General features: G+C 34.0%; 1 protein-coding gene across 3 annotated transcripts in view; it reads right to left on the reverse strand.

Moving 5' to 3' along the window:
- Positions 1–23,464, reverse strand: part of PRMT3 (protein arginine methyltransferase 3) — a 124,380-nt gene that overhangs the window by 69,760 nt on the left and 31,156 nt on the right. For all 3 annotated transcript variants that reach the window (XM_072793776.1, XM_072793777.1, XM_072793778.1), the window contains one exon: positions 12,209–12,308. In XM_072793776.1, coding sequence (XP_072649877.1) covers positions 12,209–12,308 — 100 coding nt within the window. The remainder of the gene's footprint in view (positions 1–12,208; positions 12,309–23,464) is intronic.

The following is a 23,464-nucleotide window of genomic DNA, read 5'->3' on the forward strand; positions in this document are numbered from 1 at the left end:
TAAACCTCTATTTGTGGACCCTAGACTTCTGGTTTACAAAAAGTATAGGGGATAGAAAAACAAGTTAAATGACACCATGAGAATGCCATCATTAAAATCTAGAATGTAGAAAATTCTATAGGACAACTGACCCAGTTCCTTCAAAGAATGGTACAAAGAAAAAAAAAAAGGAGGTGAACCTATAGATGATAGATTTTAGACTAGATAGCAAAGCATGATCCATAACAACAAAAATTGATAAATTGGACTTGATTAAAACTAAAAACTTTCACCTTGTGAAAGACCTTGTTAAGGGGACTGGCTATAGCTTGGAAAAAATATCTGCAAACCACATATCCAATACAGAACTAGTAAAAAAGAACTATCAAACTCAGCAGTAAATAAACCAATTAGAAACTGAGCAAAGAACACAGACATTTTACCGAAGATACAGAAGGAAAATATACATATGAAAAGATATTTAACATCATTATCCATTAGGAAAATGCAAATTAAAATCACAATGAGATATCACTGCACACTTATCAGGATAGAATCAATAAAAAATAGTGACAATATACAACGGTGGCAAGAATGTAGATGGATGTTGCCAGTGGAACAGTTACACACGGCTGTAAGAATATAAAATACTACAGCCCCTCTGGAAAGAGTATGCCAGTTCCTTATGGAACTAAACATGCAATTACCATATGACTAGCTACGGGGCTATGTATATCTGAGAGAAATGAAAACTGATGTTTACACAAAATTATACACACAAATGTTCATATAGATTTGTAATAGCTCCAAACTGGATATTCTTCAAAAGTGAAATGGTTAAAATAACTTTGGTATATCCATCCCATGGAATACTACTGAGAAATAAGGGAGAGACTATTAATATGTACAATAATTTGGATGAATCTCCAGGGAAAGTGAAAAAAGTCAATCCAAAAAGGTCACACACTGTACAATTCCATCTCATTCTTGAAATGACAAAATTATACAAATTGAAAAAAGATTAGCGGTTGCCAGAAGTCAAGGCTGGGGACTAAAAGAGAGAGTGTGTGGCCATAGAAGGATAAAAGGAGGGCTCCTTGTACTGATGAAACTGTTGTATATCCCATGGTACCAGTATCAACATCCTGGTTGCACTTTTTTGCACCATAGTTTTTTAAGATATTATCATTGAGAGAAACTGTTAAGAGTACAAGGCATCTCTGTATCATTTCTTACCACTGCACGTGATATAATCTAAAATAATCTCAAAATAAAGCTTAAAAAATTTATGAAACAAATTAATCAAATGCAACATGCAGACATAACTCAGATCCTGATTCAAAGAAATCAAATGTAAAAAATATATATATAAAATTCATGAAGCAATCAGGGTAGTGTGAATAGACTGATTGTTAGGATTTTTTTTTATACCATGGAATTGCAGCTATATCAGTAATTCTGTTAGTCTCAACGACATAACGAATAAAGGTATAATAAATATACAAACATTTTTAAAGGTTCTTATCAGTTAAATATAGCCAAAAAATACAACAGTGCAATGATAAACAAAAATGGTAAAATATTGATAATTGTTGAAGCTAGGTGATAGGTGCAAAAAGTTCACTGAAACATTCATTCTAAATTTTTTACATTAGAAATTTTCCCTAATAAAATGTTTTTAAAAATTAAGAACAATAAATAATAGTGGTCTGCATCTATAAATGTCACAGCTACACAGCAAAATCAAATGCCAAATTATTTGGGGGTAAAACCCAAGCACCAAAGAATTTTCCACAGATAGAGTTCCTTAGAAAATATACAGCGGAATATCAAATAGTACTAAGCACTCAAATAAACAAGCACCAAGCACTAGGAATGAAGGCCAGTAGGAACAACAGTCAGCAAAAGCAGACCTGCAAAACTCTGAATATTGTTTATGATTCAGGAGATTAAAAGAAGCTTAAAAAAATAAAAAATAAAAAATAAAAAAATAAAAAATAAAAAATAAAATAAAAGAAGCTTGAAGATAATAGTAGCAAGCAAGCAAAATTCTGAAAGAACAAAAGGAATTCCTAGAAGTAGGAAAAAAAAAAAAAAACATTTGAAATAAAACTCAGTAGATGGGTTAGTTTAACAGATAATTCGAAAAAGCTTCAGAAAAAATTAGTGAATTGGTAAACTGAACTGAAGAAATTACCCAGAATACAGCCCCAAAAGTGAAAACAATAGAAAATATGAAGGAGTGTAAGAGGCATAGAAAATAGGGAAGCCTAATAAATATGTAATGGCAATTCTATAAAGATTTATTAAACAAGATACAAAAACTCAAAAGAATTCTGATAAACTTAATACATTAAATATTAAGAATGTCAATTCATCAAACCACACCAAAAAATAATGCAATGACAAGCCATGTACTGCTAACAAACATAACTGATAGATTATGTATCCATCAGGACAAGCTACATTATCCTACATTAACAAACAGTATCCAAATCATGACTGAAAACAAAAAAGATTTATTTCGCACGTTATCAGCTGACAAGAATCATTGCTTATTAATATTACTCTGGAGTCAGTCTGACAGAGGGTTCATATTATTACAAGCTTCCACAGTAACTGATGCATAGAAAGGGGTATGGCAGGCTGTGGAATGGACGTTCAATATTCTGTCTGGATGTGACTTTCACCAGCCAAAGTCACAGGACCATATCTGACTTCAAGGGGGACAGAGTTAAATTCTATTAATGTGCCCAGAAACCAGAGATGTAGAAAATATAAGAAGAGCCCTAACAAGGCTGGCAAACAAATAAATAAGGAAGAATAAATAAGGAAGTCTCTCAGAAAAATAAAAAGATAAAAATCCCCAACAGGAAGATAACCAAAAGAAATTAACTGAAATTTCACAGAATGCCAAAATGAGCCATAAGCACACTGAATGTCAGAACTGTTAGTTCTTAAACACTGTTAAGTATTTGAATTATGTGCTGCCTCTCAAACTGTTAGACAATTGCACTCTAGAATTTCCTTCTCTGGTTATGTAGCAATATGGAAACAAACTAGCAATTAAAAAGTCACAATATTTATTATTTTTTATCTTGGGAACATGCTTGTAATGGGTTGTAACTGTTGTCTATATAAAAGAATGTGATTTCTTTCCGTCTTTGGAATCTCTTAATGATTGCGTATGCACACATCATATTCTGGCTTACTGCTTATCTAATAATAAAACCGTGTTCTTTCTCTTCTAAAACAGTAGTCACAATAGAACTGAACAAGGAAAGAGAAAATAACGTCAAAACTGGTGTCCATTAAGAAAAAAATACAAAACTGCTTATCTAATAATAAAACCGTGTTCTTTCTCTTCTAAAAAACAGTAATCACAATAGAACTGAACAAGGAAAGAGAAAATAACGTCAAAACTGGTGTCCATTAAGAAAAAAATACAAAACTTCAAAGTTTACTGTTCTGCAATGAGGGTTCCTTAGAAGACCTCATCAGCTCATGTGGAGAGCCAGAACGCAGTGCCTTTGTTTTATTAATGGTAGATTATCTCTCAAATATGATAATACTTGTTTTTTCTTTTAATAACAGCATGAAGGATAATAATTCAGGAAAAAATAATACTCAGGACAATTTTCAAAAACCACTTGAATGTGGGCTTCAGCTAAATCAGTACTTAGAAATACTAGTCTCAAATGCCAAATACGAGGGAAAAAAAAAAGCTGGACAATGATCTAAGCTTCAATTTCAAGAAGCTAGAAAAAGAGCAGCAAATCAAACTGAAATAATAGAGATTGAAATGGAAATCAATACAATAAAACCACAGAAAAATCAGACAAAGGCATAATTTGGGTTCTTTGAAAAGAGCATAAGTGACAAACCTTTAGCAAAACTGATCAAGACAAATTACATGTCATTTCCTAATAATAGGGACTAGATTAAGCCCTGGGTTTGTTTCTGGTCACTTACTTTTATTGGATAGAAACACAAATTAATAGAAGTAAGGCTAAAGACTGAATTCCTGAGAAGGTCAGCTAGCCTCACATTCATTCAACTGCAAGTTACTTTAAATTGGGTATTCCCAAATAAATATTCTAGTATTTAAAACTGGATAAATGAGAAGGAATAGAAAATGGAACAGACCAAACTGATATATCACTACTACTAAAAAATTTACTCAAATTACAAAATCTAATAAAAAAAGGTCAAAAAAATTTCTTTCATAAGAACCAATCAACATTTACTCTAACTCCTGCCCCAAAATCTTTGCTTCACCTAACTAAACAATGACTTCATAGTTCTGCCATCTAAATTCTGTCAATTTGGAGACTCTATTAAAGAAAATATAACATGTGAAAGATCTGTACCCCAAGAGAAGAAACCCTCAGAGGACAATTATCTTCATCAAGTCCATTTAAATCTGTCTCTTAAAAAATTTTTTTAAATTTATTTATGATAGACAGAGAGAGAGAGAGAGGGGCAGAGACACAGGCAGAGGGAGAAGCAGGCTCCATGCACCGGGAGCCCGACGCGGGACTCGATCCCGGGTCTCCAGGATCGTGCCCTGGGCCAAAGGCAGGCGCTAAACCACTGCACCACCCAGGGATCCCTTAAAATCAGTTTCAAAAAGCAGTGTAAGTAATGGCTTCTTAAACCTGTCCCTTAAAGAATCTCTGAAAGCAAGAGAATGAATTGTAACTCCCAAGGGAATAGGAAGGATTTACTAAAATTAGCCCTGTGAGGGCTCAAAAAGCTATGAAGGCTAATGTCTTATCTTCAAAATTTGTGAGAATTTTGCATTCCACTTAAAAAAAAAAAAAAACACAAATAATGCCTTTTCCCTCCCAAATCTTCACACCATATCTAATCTGTTATTTCTCAAACATATGATTGGCAGGTTCTCAAATCCAGGTTGAGGTATATAGGGTAAGTTTTCTTTATTACAAATTGGTGGCATATATCTACTCCATTTTTGTGAATCAAATATCTGTTCATGAACAATTTTTAACAGAATCACTTCACATCAATTATTCTAGTAATTACAATTGTGTCAACTCAGTTACATAGGATAATCTAATGGTATTTATATTAAATGCCCAATGTCTGAAAATGCAAACTATAAATTTTAGGAGATTTCACTTTTAGGTAGAAGTAAACAGCATTACTGAAAAATTTACAAATTGCTACAGAATTTTATTTTCTTTTAAAGATTTTCTTTTATTATTTATTTGAGAGAGAGAGAGCGCGCGCACACGTGCGTGCACAAGAAGGCAGAGCGGCAGGCAGAGGGAGAGCTGATGTGGGGATCAATCCTAGCACTCAGGGATTATGACCCTAGCTGAAGGTAGCCACTTAACCGACTGAGCCACCCAGGTGCCCCTAAATTGCTACAGAATTTTAGAGTTTGAAATTAAAATTAAGTATTTCATGTTCTCTGACTAGCTTAAGTGAAAAAAATTTTAAGGGCAATTGATTTATATTCCGGAATAACTTATCCTCAGAATAATATACTTACTGAAAAAAAGATTTATTAAAAAAGCAATTCATATAGGACATAATAGAAGCACATTAAAACGGAATATGGCAAAGGGCCAAGAAGCAAATAATATAAGCAAATCAATCATACATAATACACTGAATCTCCTGGCAAAGGCAATCTCCAGAAACTTAATGAAAAAGATATTAAACACCTAAAATATTAGATTTTAAAAGTAAAAGTTTACCCATAATACATAATTGTTTTAATATAAACAACTTTGCTTAAAGCACTAAATATTTTCACTCAGATTTGGTTTTAAGCATAGAAAATAGAGTATAATTTGAATAATGTATATTACTAAATTTTTAAATATATCTACCACTATAAAATAGCCTGAGACCCACTTTAAGGATTTCTCAAAGGGTTACATATTCCCTATTGATAACATGATCCTACTATTACAAAATATTCTCTTTGTGAGTGTATGAAATAAAATGGCCTCAGAGTGTGATCTGAACTCTAATTTAAAAAAATATTATTATTAAATAAAGGAGAGGTTGGAGAGTAGTTAAGAGCTCAGATAATTAAAATGTAAATACTAAATATTATAAAACTGAAATAATTATACATATAAAACTGAAATATTAGAAAATAATTATACAAATAATCATACATTATTCCTAATTTTTATTCTCTTACTTTTCATTTTCTTCTTAAATCAGATGTCAGCATATCTGTGAAAAAAATACTTATAAACCACAATGTTTGTTTCATTGTTCAAGTACTTTAACTGTTAATATTTATAGCACTCAAAAATATATATATATTTTTTTAACACTCAAAAATATTATTGTAAAATGTGTATTTTATACTTTTCCTAAAAATATTACGTTATCAGTATTGCCTAAAAATTGTATACAAGGCAGCAAGCAACAGAATTTTGCTTGAAACATAATATATTTTAATTCACTTAACATTAAGAAAATAACTAAAAATATCCCCAACCCTAATAACCCACATCTATCGCTGATTTTTTTTAAAGATTTATTTATTTATTCATGAGAGACACAGAGAGAGGCAGAAACACAGGCAGAGGGAGAAGCAGGCTCTCTACAGGGAGCCTGATGTGGGACCCAATTCCAGACTCTGGATCACGCCCTGAGCCAAAGGCAGACACTCAACCGCTGAGCCACCCAGGCGTCTGTCCCTCAACTGATTTTCATACTTCTTTGTGATTATAGTAGGGTCAATAAGTAAATGCTAGTCATGGAAACAAAAGATCTTGTGCTTTAACAAAGGGCTCATAAACAAAGGAGGAAGTACTAAGAATGCTCTTCACCCAATGTTAAGTCTTCACTTCACATATATTATCATTTTCAAGTTTTACTTATTGAATAACCTAATCAGGCAGCTCATTCATTAGTTATAAAGTACTTAAAATATCATACAACTTTCAAAACTTACTGCTAACTATCGAGATTTTATTATGTGCAGAAACTGCTTCAAGAAATTTAGATCTATTTAATGAATACTCACAAAACCCCTATGAAGTAGGTATTACTATTATCTTCACTTTATAAAGGAAAATTGAAGCACAGATAAGTTCAGTAACATGTCCAAAGGAACAAACCTAAGCAGCAAAACAGGGACAAGATAAAGCAGTCTGACTCCAGAGCAGTACACTTAGCCCTATCTTATGCTACCTCCCGGCCTTCGTGTGCTCTGCAGAAAATTATAAATCAGATCACATTTGTGGCCAGTGAATTTCTACGTGGGAGAGTTCTCTTATGGTGTATATTTGTTCATCACTTACTAATACTAAGCATTAGTAACAAACAGGAAAGCCTCATGGGGGTGGTGTCTGAGAGGAGTCTTAAAGAACTACTAGAGTATGCCAGATTTGGAAGATTAAACACATTAAGAGAAATAAGACAATTTGCTAACACATATTTTACTCTTGCTAATCATGAGTATCTTCTATTAAGGGGCTGTTTCTGCCAGAAATACACTAACAAAAACATGATTATAGAAATAGAAATAAAAAGACATTAAAACCATGATCTTTGTCATTTACAGAACATTTTTAACAGTTTTTTTTTTTTTTTTAAGGATCTTATTTATTTATTTGAGAGAGCGAAAGAGCACAAGGGAGAGAACCTGAAGCCGACTTCACAGTGAGCAGCACAGAGCCCAATTTGGGCTCAATTCCATGCCCATGAGATCATGACCTGAGCAGAAACTAAAAGTTGGACACTCAACTGACTGAGCCACCTAGGTGCCCCTTAACAGCTCATTTTATGTAGCTCTGTCACATATTTTTGTTTTTTTTTTTTAAACTGATACTGATTTTTTTAATACTGATTTTAATTTTCATTAAATTTTTTTAAATACAAGAAATCCTGCAGTGAAAAGACATCTTTTTCTCTAATGGAACAATGAAAGAATAAAAAATGCAAGAAAAAATGTCAAGAGGCATAGAGTTAGGGAGGAAGTAGGTCTTATATTTTCGTATCTTGAACCACTGAACATTTGAGATTATTTAGGAAATGTTTTTAAATAAACTATACATACTAAATTTGTAAAATTTATTTTGCTTAAAAATTTCAGAGTAATAAATAAAAAAATATATGAGTTTTTAAAAAAACTCTTACATTTGGGTCATTAGCATATTTCTTGTCCAAGAGGAAAAGCAAAAACACACCTGTACAACTGAAAATTTGTGTTGTTAAAAACAGATCAGTAAAGGTCACCTATCCTTCTGGCAGTTGGCTGAAATGCCATGGCTCCACTGTCAGACCAAACGAAAGGTGACAAAAACATTTCTATATCCACCAGTTTATTTATTTTTTTTAATATCCACCAGTTTAAAATGTGACCTATGACAGGCTTTGTGGTCAGTTTATGAATTGTCAATAAGCCAAATCACAAGCCATATTTTTTAAATGATATCTTGAAGTGCTATTTATCAACAATAAAGAGTATTAAATATGAACAAAAGATATCCCATTATTGTAGGTGTGGGTAAAATATTATTTATTTAATATTGGTTAATTTAATCACTTGTTTAATACCAGTTATTTATTTAACTGATAACAATTTTATCAAATAGAAATTCCATTCAATAAAAATGAAAATGTAAAATTAAAGTGAAGCCTAAATCTGAAAACTCTTAACTCTTAAGAGGCAAATGATGGCTTATTAAATAATATGCTAACAGCAATGATTTGGCTTCTTTTTTTATTTTTTTTTAAAAGATTTTATTTATTTACTCATCAGACACACACACACATACACAGAGAGGGAGGGAGGGAGCGAAGGGAGGGAGAGAGAGGCAGAGACACAGGCAGAGGGAGAAGCAGGCTCCATGCAGGGAGCCCCACGCAGGACTCGATCCTGGGACTCCAGGATCACGTCCTGGGCCAAAGGCAGTCGCTAAACCGCTGAAACACCCAGGGATCGGATCCCCTGATTTGGTTTTTAAAATAACATTCTTAATTAAGAATATCCTCCAAGATAAAGGCAAAGTTCATGAATAGCTGTAGACAAAAAAAATGTATCTAGATTAACATGGAATACTTAGTGGACTACAGGAGAAGAAAACACATGTACATCTCTGCAACATATGATGCCTACATTGCTACAGTGCATTACAAGTCCATTAAACATCTGAGTCCAAGTTTTATGCAGGGTATATTTTTTGTCCTTCCTTGTTGAAAATACTTTTCAAAAAAGGGTGAAAAATTATATGCTATGGCTTAAAACTGTTTCTTTCTAGACTTTTGTATATTACCACCATAGGTTAAAAAAAAAAAAGGGGGGATCCCTGGGTGGCGCAGCGGTTTAGCGCCTGCCTTTGGCCCAGGGCGTGATCCTGGAGACCCGGGATCGAATCCCACGTGGGGCTCCCGGTGCATGAAGCCTGCTTCTCCCTCTGCCTATGTCTCTGCCTCTCTCTCTCTCTCTCTCTCTCTCTCTCTCTCTGTGTGTGTGTGTGACTATCATAAATAAATAAAAATTTAAAAAAAATAAAAAAAGACAGGATTCTATGCAATATATTTTAGTTTTAAAAAATGCTGGTTCATAGAAATGTGGGCTTAAAATGGATTTCAAATATTCAGTCATTTACCACTTGCCCATCATTTCAGCCAAAGTAGGAATATCTGAAAAATGTTGGATATATTTTAGAAAGCATACCTGCTCCTGTTTAATGAGGTTTTTGGAATCTTCCAGCTACTCAGCTCAGAAATCCTAGACGTACCCAATTTAGGAGAAGACTTATAGGATATAGAAGGTACTATAATTGATATTGCCAATTTCCAAAGTTGACTCAAAACATTCCAGCACAAGCTTACTTAAAAAGCTTAATGCAAATTTCATTAGAGAAATAAGGCTATCCAAAGTTGACTGCCTAAGAGTAACTGCCATAAATTATAGTGTCTTACAATGTCTCCATCTAATGCATTTAACACAATCTGCTAGAATTCAATTCCAAGGATGCCTATAAGGAAAGGGAGACAGTAAGATAATGCAAGATCTTAAGTTATACCTTTCTGAAGAGGAGTAAGGAAAATTCTTAGTTAACACTTCCTGAATATACTGATTTATTCTCCCTAGTGGAGGGCTTCTGAAAGCACCTTGGTTCCAAACCACTGCCTTTCATTCCAGGTTCTAGTGACTCAGGATTGTTTGTGTTACAATGCCTTCCTAATAAAGGCAGAGATCACATCTGACCAATGTGATCCAAAATGAAAGGTATCCTTTACATCAATTGCATCTAGAAGAACAGAAACCATAGGTCATGAAAACAGAGAAAAATTAATGCAGGAAGTTGGTTACAGAAAGGGTAAAAGATATGGTAAGTGATCAAGAAGGGACTGAGACAACTGGACATTAGCAGATGCCAGGAAGGAGCTACCATTCTTAGCTAGAGAGACAAAATGAAGAAGCATTGCTACAAGAGTCCAGGGCCAGAGTCACACAGTGGACACTGGAATCATGACATACTTGTCCAGTGCGAATTGGAGTCACACAAAAAAATAGCCTCTGCCAGCAATACAACTAGAGGCAAACAGAAACAAAGAAATGCCTGGCTTCTCCCTTTCTTAAATCTCCCATTAGTGTTCCCCATTGGGTTTCCCAAACCCCATGGAAGACAGCTATCCCTGGAGCATAGAAAAAAGCAGCCTGCAGACTTAGCCCTCCTTCTGTACAGAAGCAAGCAGGAGAAGAGTATAATATGCACCCGAGGGCTAGTAAGCCCAAGACCAGCACAGCTTTTCAATAATGCTCATACTGTAAATGTGACGATCTCATAAATTCACTCATCCAGCTAATTTTTTGTTATATCAACTGGCTCTAAGATTTCAATTGAATATTAGTACTTCTAGATCATTTTTCAGATTTTAAAATGAATATTCTAGAATATCAGTATCTAGAAGTATAATTCTGCTAGGCAGGGCAAGAACTACCCAACTAATTATAACCAGATATGCAAAAACATTCAACTGAGGTGATAGAAAGTTTAGTAAAGTCTGTCTTAGTTTGCTTATATCTTGATTTGGAGTAATTTAAGAGATGCATTTTTCCAAAAAAGTAAAATGGTCCTTGGAGAAATAAGGATGTCAAGCCAACATTAGGTGACACTATTTTAAATTATTGTTGAGTAAAAGTCTCAAATGTGCTTTCTCCAAAGCACCGTTTGTAGTCTCTAAAAAGACGCTGGATTTTTAATTATATATAACTAAATCTACACCTTTTCACCCAATTCATAAAAGAAATCAGAGTACTGACACAAATTCTTTGGTAGAAAAAAATGACATTGTGATTAGAAATTACTAAAAGCCAATCCTACCATAAAAATATCAATATACTCTTTGATGTACAAGAGAGTAACTGCTAACAGTGACCATCACCAACTCTAGATTGAAACCTAATATATTAAATCTGAACATTTCAAAAGCTCCTTAAAATCCCTGCTATTTTGCTAGAATTATTGCTATTGTTTATTCAAAATTTATAGATAATTATAAAGCAAATGCATTTTTTTCTAAAAATTTTTGATAAATTCATTTAGTGAAAACATGTATATCAAATACAGGTTTTTTTTTTAAAGGCTTAAAACTCTCCAAATAGTTAAGAAATCTTTATCTAGAAATACTAACTTGTCTTCATCAAATTGGCATATCAACAAGTCAAATCAGTTGTCAAATATCATTAGTTTCACTTTATATACATTTAAAAATAAATATCCTGTGCCCTGACTTAGGATTTCAAAAGCAAATTCTAAAGTTATATAACATATCTCAATTTTATTATTCTAATCATGCTAATAAGTTCTATTTTATGTGACAAAGGACACTGACTACATGGCTTAACATAAGAAAGATAGGACAGTCAATATGATAGCAATAGTGGCAACATTGTGTTAATTTTGACGAAACAGTCCTAGTAAGTTCTTAGTAGTCCTCAGAGGCTTTTCAGCAAACACATTTAGGTCTCTACAAATTTAGAAAGTAGAAACCTAAACCATAATTCTTTATTATGATTTTAAAAGTACAAAGCAGCTAATCAGCCAGAAAATAAACGCCATATCAGAATAAACTACCATAAAAAGATTGTAGCTGTTTTTAATACAATGCTGTCGCTCTGCCTTTTTTCAAACATAATTAAAATGCAGAAAAGTATTACTTTATTCATTGCTTTCTTTTTTTAAAACCAAAACAAATCTTTTTTTCTGCAAATACTTACCATCCACTCAGATATAATAACATCCACTTTTTCTACAGGAAGGCAAACTTCTTCAATTTTTCCTTTAATTAGTGTAATAGTATCTTCAAGTTTATTTAGTCTGAAAATTACCATAAGGAATCAAATTAGTATGTTAAGTAGACTCAGAAAACCAGTCAAATCACATATTCTTGGTAACTGTTACTATTTTGTACGTTCGAAGTTTGATTATTCCCTGAGCACAAGAATTACTTTTTGATCACTGCATGAATGTCCAAGAATGTTTCTGATCAATATGGCAATACCCTGAACAAATATGGAAAACTTCAACCTGAAATGAAATCTGAATTTTATCAGGAATACATGTCAATAAAGTTACTTTTTGTTTTTCTTTAAGGGAGCGGTGGAGAGAGACATATAGACAACAGGAGTACATTTTAAAGCCAAGTAGTATGTCACAGTGGAGAGAGAACTAGAAGCCAGAAGCTCTTTATTTGAACTCGAGATCCTCTTGTAATTGTCAGCTAACTGATCTTCATCAAATTATATGATAATCTTCTGTGTGCTCATGTGTAAAAGAGAATAATACCTGCCCTATCTACTTCACAGTCTATTATGAGAATCAAGTATTTGTGAAAGCAGTACATACATCCTCAGGATATATTTCCTCAAAATATATGCTGCATGCATGAAACCTATCTACTACAATCTTAAATTATTTAAACTTATCCACTAACACTCATTAGGTGTTTTTATGTGCTTGACCTAAGACCAGCACATATTTTTCACCCTTCGTTTGCAATTTGAAATAAACAACGGAGTTAAGGAGATGATTTTAAAAAGCTAAAAGCAACCTGCTAAGTTTATACCTAGTTAAATAAATATATTCTCAATCCTCAGAGGATGTACATTTGAACTATAAAGGATTTTTTTCTGCTAAGGAGGATGCCTTTCCCCAAATTCACTGAAGTCTTATTTACATAAAATTAAATGCATTCATTTAAAGGTAATTTTTTTCGATTTTTACAAAATAGAGATATTTGAGCAATCGCTATCATCTTCAATATTCATAATATTTCTATTCCCTTGAAAATATTCGTTAGAACTCCTTCCCAGAAAATGCTCCTGTTCACAGGCAAATACTGATTTTCTTTCTTTCACTACATATTAGATTTATATTTTGTAGAGTTTCATATAAATGGAATCACAGCAAATGTGTTTTTGTGTGCGGTTTCTTTCAATAAGCATACTTTTTATAGATTCATACATACTTTTGTATCACTAATGCATTCCTTATTTCACTGTGCAAATAAAATAACTTTGTTTATCCACAAACCTGTGGATGGAATTCTAGATTATTTCCAGCTTTGAGTTATAATGAAAAACGCTACCATAAACATTTATGTACAAGTAAAATTGCTCTGTCAAATGAAAGCATCTAACTTTTAAAGAAACTATCAATCTGTTCTACAAAGTACATATACAATTTTACATTGTACCAGCAATGTATATGTACATTTTTGTTGCTTCACATCCTTGTCAATACTTAGTATTGTTAAATTTTTAGATTTTAACTGTGTGACATCTCATCACTGTGATAAACTGCATTTTCTGATGATCATTTTCCCTACATGCTTATCAGCTATATCCCTACACTGTTCAAATTTTTTGCCCATTTAAAAAATCAATTCAGTTGTATTCTTATTATTGAATTTTAAGAGTTCTTCACATATCCTGATAAAAATCTTCCGAGATTTACGTGTAGTAAATGATTTTTACTATACAGTGGCTTTTTAATTTTTTACTGGTGTATTCTGAAGAGCTAGTTTTCAATTTTGATAATGACCAATTAATCATTTTTTCTTTTGTGGTTCATTTTTGGCTTACACCAAGTCTTTTCATCACCTGTATTCTCTTTTAAAATTTGTTTCCACTTGAGTTAATTTTTCCATATAGTATCATACTCATTTTTCCATAACAATATCTATTGACATTATGGAAAAACTCTTACAAGGGATAGTTTTAACTTTCTTGAAGAAAAAGAATCACTAACCCATAGGGTTACTTTGGTATCTTTGTCAAAAATCAGTTAACCATATATATGTGTTAAGTTTATTTCTGGACCTTCAATTCTGCCCCAATGTTTAAATATGCATCCTTACGTTAATACAACATTTTCTTGATTACTATAGCTTTAAATTAAGTAATAAAACCTGACAGTGGGGGATCCCTGGGTGGCGCAGCGGTTTGGCACCTGCCTTTGGCCCAGGGCGCGATCCTGGAGACCCGGGATCGAATCCCACGTCGGGCTCCCGGTGCATGGAGCCTGCTTCTCCCACTGCCTATGACTCTGCCTCTCTCTCTGTGTGTGACTATCATAAATATATAAAAATTTAAAAACAACAACAAAAGAAACCTGACAGTGTAAATCCTTCAACTTTATTCTTCTTTAAAAAAATTATTTTGGCTATTCTAGGTCATTTTTGTTTCCATATGAATTTTAGCATCAGCTCTTGGTAATGTACCACACTTTTCAGTGTTGCTATCTTAGACATATTTTATTAAATTTACCCCTAAATGTTTGATGATTTGGATTATACTGTATTAATCCCTTTAACACCATGAAATATCCTCCTTTATTCCTGATGAAGTTTTATGTTTCCTTTGTATGATATTTACAATTCACTTCAACTTTTTAAATGATTTATGTTTTGTTTTTATAATATCTTCCTCCATTCTTTTACTTCTAACCTATGGTATTTTTTATATTTACACTAGATTTTTTTGAAGATATAGATGAGTCTTACTTTTTATCTAGCCTGATAATCTCTTTTAATTGAATCTTTAGAACAAGGACTAAAAACTTATAGCCTTCTAGCCCATGCCCATTTTTGTACAGTTCACAGGCTTAGGCATTGTTTTTTTGTTTTGTTTTGTTTTGTTTTTATAATTTTTATTTATTTATGATAGTCATACAGAGAGAGAGAGAGAGGCAGAGACATAGGCAGAGGGAGAAGCAGGCTCCATGCACCGGGAGCCCGACGTGGGATTCGATCCCGGGTATCCAGGATCGCGCCCTGGGCCAAAGGCAGGCGCTAAACCGCTGCGCCACCCAGGGATCCCGGCTTAGGCATTGTTAAGAAGGAAGAAGTATGAGTAGCACCAAGTGACAGAGACCACAGGTGTCACACAAAGCTTAAAATATTTATCTGGCCATTTAGCACTACATAAACATAGCTAAGACAAGGAATATAGTGAGAAGACCTAGAACAAATAAATGAGGTCACAGAGAAGAAATAAAAATACAGAACAGAAAAAATACTTCAATAATGGATGAGAATTTTCTAGAACTGATAAGAAGCATTAAGCCACGGATGAATCTAAAGAATCTAAGACTAATTTCTTTTAAATTTATACATTACAGTACAACTTCAATAAATCAAAAACAAAGACAAAATATTCAACAAAGACAGGTTACCTCCAATAAAAATAACACTTACTCTGACAGGTAACTTCTTAATAGCAACACAGAAGCCAGAAGGCAATGAAATGATAATACCAATGAACTAGAGCAGAAGTGAGCAAATTTTTTATTAAATTGCCAAACATGTATTTTAGACTCCAGGCCATAAGGTTTTTCTTTTTTAATTTAATTTTATTTTGGTTTTTCTTTTTTTAAAGATTTTATTTATTTATTCATGAGAAAAGCAGAGAGAGACAGAGACGTAGGCAGAGGGAGAAGCAGACTTCCATGCAGGAAGCCCAATGTGGTTGGTACTAGATCCCAGGACCCCAGGATCATGCCCTGAGCCAAAGGCAGATGCTCAACCACTGAGAGCTATCTACATGTCCTGCCATATGGTTTCTGCTGCAACTATCCAAGCATTATTGTTGGATAAAAGCAGCAATAGACAATACGTAAACAAAAGGGCATGGCTGTGTCCTAACATTATTTATAAAACAGGTGGTTAATCCATGGCTGAGGTTTATGGACTTCCACACTGGAGCATTATCATACCAACCTACAATCGCCATGCAGAGAAAAATGCTGCAAAGTACATTTTTGAACAAACCAACACCATTTTGTTTGACTATAGCCATAAACGCACAATGAATAAAATGTTAAAAGAATTAGTTCAGGAAGAAGGAAAATGATCTGAGATAGTGAACTATGAAAGAATAAGAAAAGAGGATGGACATATGGATGACTTAATACAAAGGATCATGAACCACAGATTTCACCCAGGGTCAAGCTTTACAAACAATTTCAAAAATACAGGCAATTAAGCGGTCCTAATTAGAGGGAAGTCTGGGACATTAAAGGGAGATTCTTTGGTCTTTCCTCCTTTATGTTAGGCATGTATTCTTTTCACCCACAGTAGGTATCATCCCTAAGTAAGGAGCCCCTCTCCACATACTAGATTATTCTCTACTTATGAGTCTCTTGATTGCCAAGGTCTTTGAAATTATTTTTTAAAAGAATTTATTTACTTATTAACAGAGAGAGAGCCAGAGAGCACAAGCAGGGGGAATGGCAGAGGGAGGGAGAAGCAGGCTCTCTGAGGCGCTTGATCCCAGGCTCCTGTGATCATAACCCAATCCAAAGGCAGCCACTTAACTGACTGAGCCACCCAGGCGCCCCTATCTTTGAAATTATTAATGAAACTTAATATTGGGTAACACCTCTGTGCAATCAGGTTTCTGTGAGTCTGACTGGAAAATGTTAGCTCACGATGGTGCTGTTAAGAGAACTCTCATATAGATCCATGAATCACAAAAGCTTAGGACACTTTTTAAGCCAGACTAAAAAAAAGGAGTTTCTAATCCTCAGATGGTTACCTAGGTATATATGGTATGAAATGGGAAAACTTAAGAGAAACTGGCCACTAGCTTGACAGAGATAGGTAGGCAGAGGGGAAGATAGTGAAAAATTCTATTCTCTGGCTGTTATTAGCATGTCTGATAAATGCCAGTCCTTTCAGAGAGGAGATAATGGCAAGAGAAAAAAACTAAGAATAGTTTTTCATCTTACTCGAAGGCCCCCTTGCGCTTATATGGCTACTTGGGGAAATGAAGTATCCATTAAAAAAGTAATAAACTTTGACTATGTATTATCCTTAAGATCATGCAGGTAGGACAAGGTCCAGAGGCCTCCTGAGTGCTGAGAGTATTTTGTGAAAGAAATAGAGCCTTTCACAAGACATACTAGAAAAGCCTAGTGAATCATAATTGGCATGAACAATCCGGAGGATGCATCACTTATTTTACATACAACAGAGTAGAAAGGATGACTTGGGTTGAAGATAGAGTCCTACGTGGTGGTGAACAGATGCTTCTAGGTGGTACAACTAAACTGCTTAGTAAGTAAAAGCTGGGCTACAGTATACCCATGAGGGTAACTGCTCTGCCCTCTTCCCAATGCACAGATGGTCCTCTGAAGCAGAAGGAATGCTGTGAGTGCAAGTAAATTTAGACTGGCTTTATAATAATTATATAATTGAATGTTAATGACAGAGATGATGAAATAGATGAACTCAATGACTCCTCATTCTTGAGCATTTTCTGCAACCTTGTAATATGTCATCAAGAGACAATATCTGATTAATTACTAAGAATAGGACTGTGTGATATCCTTGATATACAAAAGATAGGAGGGGTCAACAAAAGTAGGAGTAAACAAAAACCAGCTCATTGAGGAGGACAGTTTAGATGGCTTTGGATAAACAGTGTGAAAAAGAGGAATTAGATGAGTTGTCTACTAAGGGGTTAGTAACAAGCTTTGTAGAGGATGGTTCATATCCTAATAGGGTCATTAAGGTCTTTACAGGCTTATTCTTAGCAGAAATTATTGCAGAAAATGGTATAAGAAAGATACCTGAGAAGTGTAAGGCAATGAGATACTGACCAAGGTCAGAAGGTAGACCAAGGAAGAAGTTAAAACAGCTGACTCATGATTCATGCACAATCTTTACTGAAGGATATTCAACCCCTGGGTGAATTTTCCATTAAAATGCATTATCTGGAATGTTAGAAATATTAACAATACATTTTGATATAATTTTCAGCGTCCAAGTGTTTCATGTTCCTTATAGAAATATTTTGTATTTTATTTGCATATTAATTTGTTTCAGCACCTTGATAATTTTACTATTATAGGACTTATAGTTTATTTCCGAAGTCCATATTTATAAACAGATTTTAGTGAATAAGAACAGTTTTCTTTCTTCATTTATGATTCTTATAGCTTTCTTTTTATTGCCTTGCGGTACTGAGATCTCCTTTACAGTGTTAAACAGAAATGGTGACAGCAGGTATCTCTGTCCTGTTCCTGAACTTAACACAAATGCTTTCAATGCTTCATCAAAGTATGAGCTATAGGGCTTGTGGTTTTTTTTTGTAGAAAATATATAACATGTTTGGACATTTCTTTTTAGCTCTGGTTTGCTAAAAATTTTAATACATTGATATATTGAATGAATATGGAATTTTATCAAACCATTTTTTCTGCATCTATTGAGATGATCTCAAAAGACTGTTCTGGTTGATGTTCTCATACTTAACCAACCTTGTATTCTTGGGATAAACTTTACTTTCCAATATATTGCTCAATTAGTTTTCTAATATTTTGATTAAGATTTTTGCATATATGTTCATGAATGACTAACCTGTAATTTTCTGTTCTACTGCTTTAGTAGAATTTTGGTATAAAGGTTATACTGCCCTCATATATGGGTGTTTGATTCTTGACAAAGATAAATAACACTGCAAAGCAGAGAGGAAAGAATGGCCTCTGTAATGAACAAGACTGGGACAAACAGGTCATTTAAACATGCTACAAAAAAGCCTTAAACAAGAATGTTGCTACATGAAAATTGAGAATTTCAGTACATCAAAAGACACTACAAAGGAAAAGGCATGTAAGAGTGAGAAGACATTTGCATTACAAAAAAACCTATAAAAATATAAAGATAGTCTACAAATAAGTAAGAAGATCCAACTCAACAAAAATCTGAGGAAAGATATAAACAGATAGTTCACAGAAAAGGAAACTAAAATGTCCAACAATCACCCAAAACGGTATTTAGTGTCATTAACAATCATAGAAATGCAAATTTAAATTACAATGAGGTGCTATAAGACCAACTGGAAAAAAATAAACACCAAAAAACTCCAGTTATACATACCATGAATGAACACTAAAAATGTCAAGCAAAACAAGCTAGACAAAAGAATGTATATCGTTTCATTTATTTAAAAATCAAAGTTGAGTAAACTAAACTATCTTAAATGGATGGTGATGTAAGTCGTTAAAGTATTAAGCAAACAAAAGAAGTGGTTACCATCAAAATAAGGATGGTAGCTCCTCAATCAGGCAGAGGCAGCATCCTACTGTGAGAGGATAAATGGAGGTGGTGGGATTCTAAAGCGTGCTAATGTTCTCTTTCTTGTTATTTATGCACATTTGCATTTAAAACATTATTTACATTTATGTACTTTTAATACTTATGTTATATTTCACACACAAGTTAAAAAAAAGGATGCTTACATTATACTTGGGTTTTTTCAAAGAAGTACTTAATAAAATTCTGATGAAACTGCTACAGTTGCTTACTATATACTGAAATAGTTAAGGCTCTAACAGTTACAAACACTTCAAAGGCAAAAAGTGAGCTTCTTAAAAGAGCAAAATGTTCCCATTGCCTAGAAATATCTTCAGAATGCTAATGCTGAAACAAGATGTGTTCTGTAAAAAGGCCATCTGCTCAGGCTGTTTATTGTCTGCTACAAGTCATAATCCTACTTGCATCAGTAATTACTTGTTCAAATATAAACATAACAGGAAAGATTAAGATTTCAGGCAATACACACAAAAAAAAGACAAAGGCCATAATTCCTAGTAATTCTGTATTAAACAGCTCAACACAGATATCATTCACATAGATAACCTCTTTCTTGAGACTGCTCATCTTAATCACCATCTGATTTCCCATTCATGAAAAAAACCTACGTATTTTACTTACTTTTCTCAAGTGGCTACTCACTAAACCTTTTTTTTAGCATAAAAGCATGCCAAATAAATTCTATCTCTAGAATCACCTGCTCAAAAACAAGCATAGCTTTAATCTGTAGAAATATGACACTGTAATAAAAAGGGTATTTTAAGTGAGTCTCTTTATAAATCCAATAAGCACCGAAATCATCTTATTTTTCTGAGTAAAAATTTTGCTAGAAATAAGATGAGAAAGTACTGGTCGTTTTATCTTAAAAATAGAAATTTAACTTTCATTTCATGATACAGGAACATCAGCATGATTAATTATCTTGTACTAGGCATACAGAGATGAAAGACACAGTCCATACACTTAAGAACATGGGTCTAAGGGAGACAGAACAGCAAACAGCATAGGGTATCACAGGAGCTTATATAAAAAGCCTTTAAGTAAGTGAGGGACATTTGAGTTTAGGAAAAGACACAGCACTCACTATATATACATATACACAGACACACACAAACATACATATACACATATATATACACACACACAAATATATGAATAAGGAAGGGTCATCTCTGTGGGCACAAACTGCCTCTCTATGTATGTGTGGAGGAAAATGGTAAATCTGAAGAACTATAAATGGTTCACTATGATTAAAGCAACAAGAAGCATATAGTGACAAAGTTGAGAGGTAGGGTAATACTAAAGAGTCTAGATTTTACTTAAAGGCATTAAAGAGTCATTTCAGGACTTTTAGAATGGGAAACAAAGGATCAAATGTGTAATATACTTCTGCCCAATGTGACTTAGATTAAAGACCTGGTCTAGGTCCAAGAAGAACCTGGTCTAGTAGGGAGATAGACATGCAAGCAGCATCATGGAAGTTCATGCAATGAATACTTATAATCAAGTAAGTGACATCTTAAAGTTTGTGACAAAAATATAAAGTTCATCTAGAAGAATTCATGAGTGCTAGGAAAGGGCAGGGAGGGAATATAAGTATGTGTAAGGTGTAATATTACTTTGCTTTCATTTCACTGTGGCATCCAAGCACAAATACTTCTCTTGTTCCCAAAGCACACTGAAAAGACAATAAAGCAATGCAAAACATAATAATAAATTGATAAGTGGATCAAGATTTTAGAAGCAAAGACTCTGATATCTTAGTGGGAGAAAAAGGAGGATTAAATTATTTTGGTAAACCTTCTTTGGTAAAAGGAGGATCCAGTGCTTGGTGCACACGAGAGAAGATTAGAGTGGAGGTAGAAGCCATTCTTCACAATACAGACCCTTGGAGTTAAGAGGTATACAAGGTGGAAGTGACAGACACTGAAAAATCAACAGAAGAAAGGGAGGTCTCCCTCCACTCCCTTCAGAGACAAAACACATACCAGTTACCTTTATTAAAAAATCCAGTCCTCCATTCATGAATGCAAACAAAAAAACAAAGACAAGGACTCTTAACAATTTGAGACAAAGGGTAGATGTAAGTACACCCCATGAAAAATAACTATTGCCAGGCAGATCATTTCAAATGCAGGCCCCAGACATGGAGCCAAAATAAGGCTTGTATTCCTTGAATACAATGAACTGCCTCCCTCCCAAATGTATCATTTGTGTTTACAAGTGTGTAGCTGTGGAATTACTAACATTAAGAACATTTACTGTTTAAAATTAGCAATAACTCAGCTTCTAATACAATGAAAAGAATTGTCTGGATTCAAGCAGAGAAAATAGGCTTTCAAGTTTGATGTTGATTTACCTTTGACTGTTTAATGTCCTGGGTCTTGAAAAGTCACTAATTTATATATTCATTCATTAAATAAGTTTTAAATTGAATACCTACTATGTGCCGTGTTACCTTCCCAGGTGGTTGGGACACATCAATGAACAAAAAAGAGAAAAATCCCTGCCTAACCTTGAGGAGCTGAAATTCTGGAAAATTTACTTTTCTATGTATTACATCTCCTGACCTAAGTTTTAAAAGCCTTAGGCAAAATGCTGACCGTGATCTCTCACACTAGGATCACAGGTACTCTTTAGTTTCTTCTTTATCCTCGGTTCCAAACACAAAACACATCCTTTTCCCCTTTCTTTTTTAAAGGGGAGGAGAACTGAGTAGGGAAATCAGTCTGACTGCCCTGGGGACGCAAAGGGAGGCAGCTGCTGGGAGGCAAAGGCAAAGTTCATATAACCAAGCCAGTTACATGCAGCTATATGAATTCAGGTGAGAAATGTAAGAATGTGAATTAAGACATGTCAATGACAGATGAGGGATGGATTTGAGAAACATTAAGGATTCTCCATTAACAGGATTCTAAGAGGAATGTTGGTAAAAAAGAAGTAAAGGTCAAGTATGAATCCCAGGTTTCCTATTTTTACCTGTGAGAAAAGTGTCAACATAATCAACGTAGGTCTGTTCTCTCAGGTCTTACTTATTTCTGTAACCATGGCAATAATTCTTGACCAAACTCTAACAAAATTCCTGAACATTCACTTAGTTAAAGGGTAATGATGCTACTCTATGTGCCCCAAGCCATGGACCAAGCTAAACCAGGATGACAGCATGTTTAAAGTAAACATGAATATTCCTGATGTGCACCTGGTGTCTGACATGCATTTATACCAGAAGAGTCACAGAGCAGGTGCCTATGCAACCAGCTCTCTTTGAGAACTCTAAAACTCAAGCAAACTTCCTTGTAGAGACATCAAACATGTGTCTTTGAGGTTTGCAGCTAGAGAGAAAAGTACATCCTGTGTGACTCTTTCAAAGAAAGGATTACTTGGGAGCCTCTACATGACGTCTTCACTAATGAATATCTTTTTTTTTGCTGTCCCTGAACTGCCTTTTGCTGTAGTAAATCTTAGCTGTGAATACAACTTTATATTGAGTTACAGTTTTCCCAGTGAACCACGGGACTAATGGGTAGTCCTGAGACCCTCAAAACAGGATCTCTGAGTGGACAGGAAATTAAGGGTTTGGTGGGGTGGGAGAAGAAATGAATTTAATTTCCTTGTATAGTGCCTTGATCATCTTCATTACCTTCTGTAGAATTCTATGGTTTTTGTGCAGGAAGTAGGCTTTGTTGTTGTTGCTATTGTTTTTTAGCATTTTAGTCTCATTGCCAGTTCAAAGTTCTCTTCAGCTTTAACTCACTCCTCTATGTTATTTCTATTAAATTTACAAACAAAATATGAACAAACATCCTTACTTCAAGAATTTATCCTGGTATATTTTGTGATCTTGTTCCAAATCTGATAGATGGGTTACCACTATCTT

The sequence above is a fragment of the Canis lupus genome, chromosome 23, assembly GCF_048164855.1.
Source record: "Canis lupus baileyi chromosome 23, mCanLup2.hap1, whole genome shotgun sequence".
NCBI classification, from domain to species: domain Eukaryota; kingdom Metazoa; phylum Chordata; class Mammalia; order Carnivora; family Canidae; genus Canis; species Canis lupus.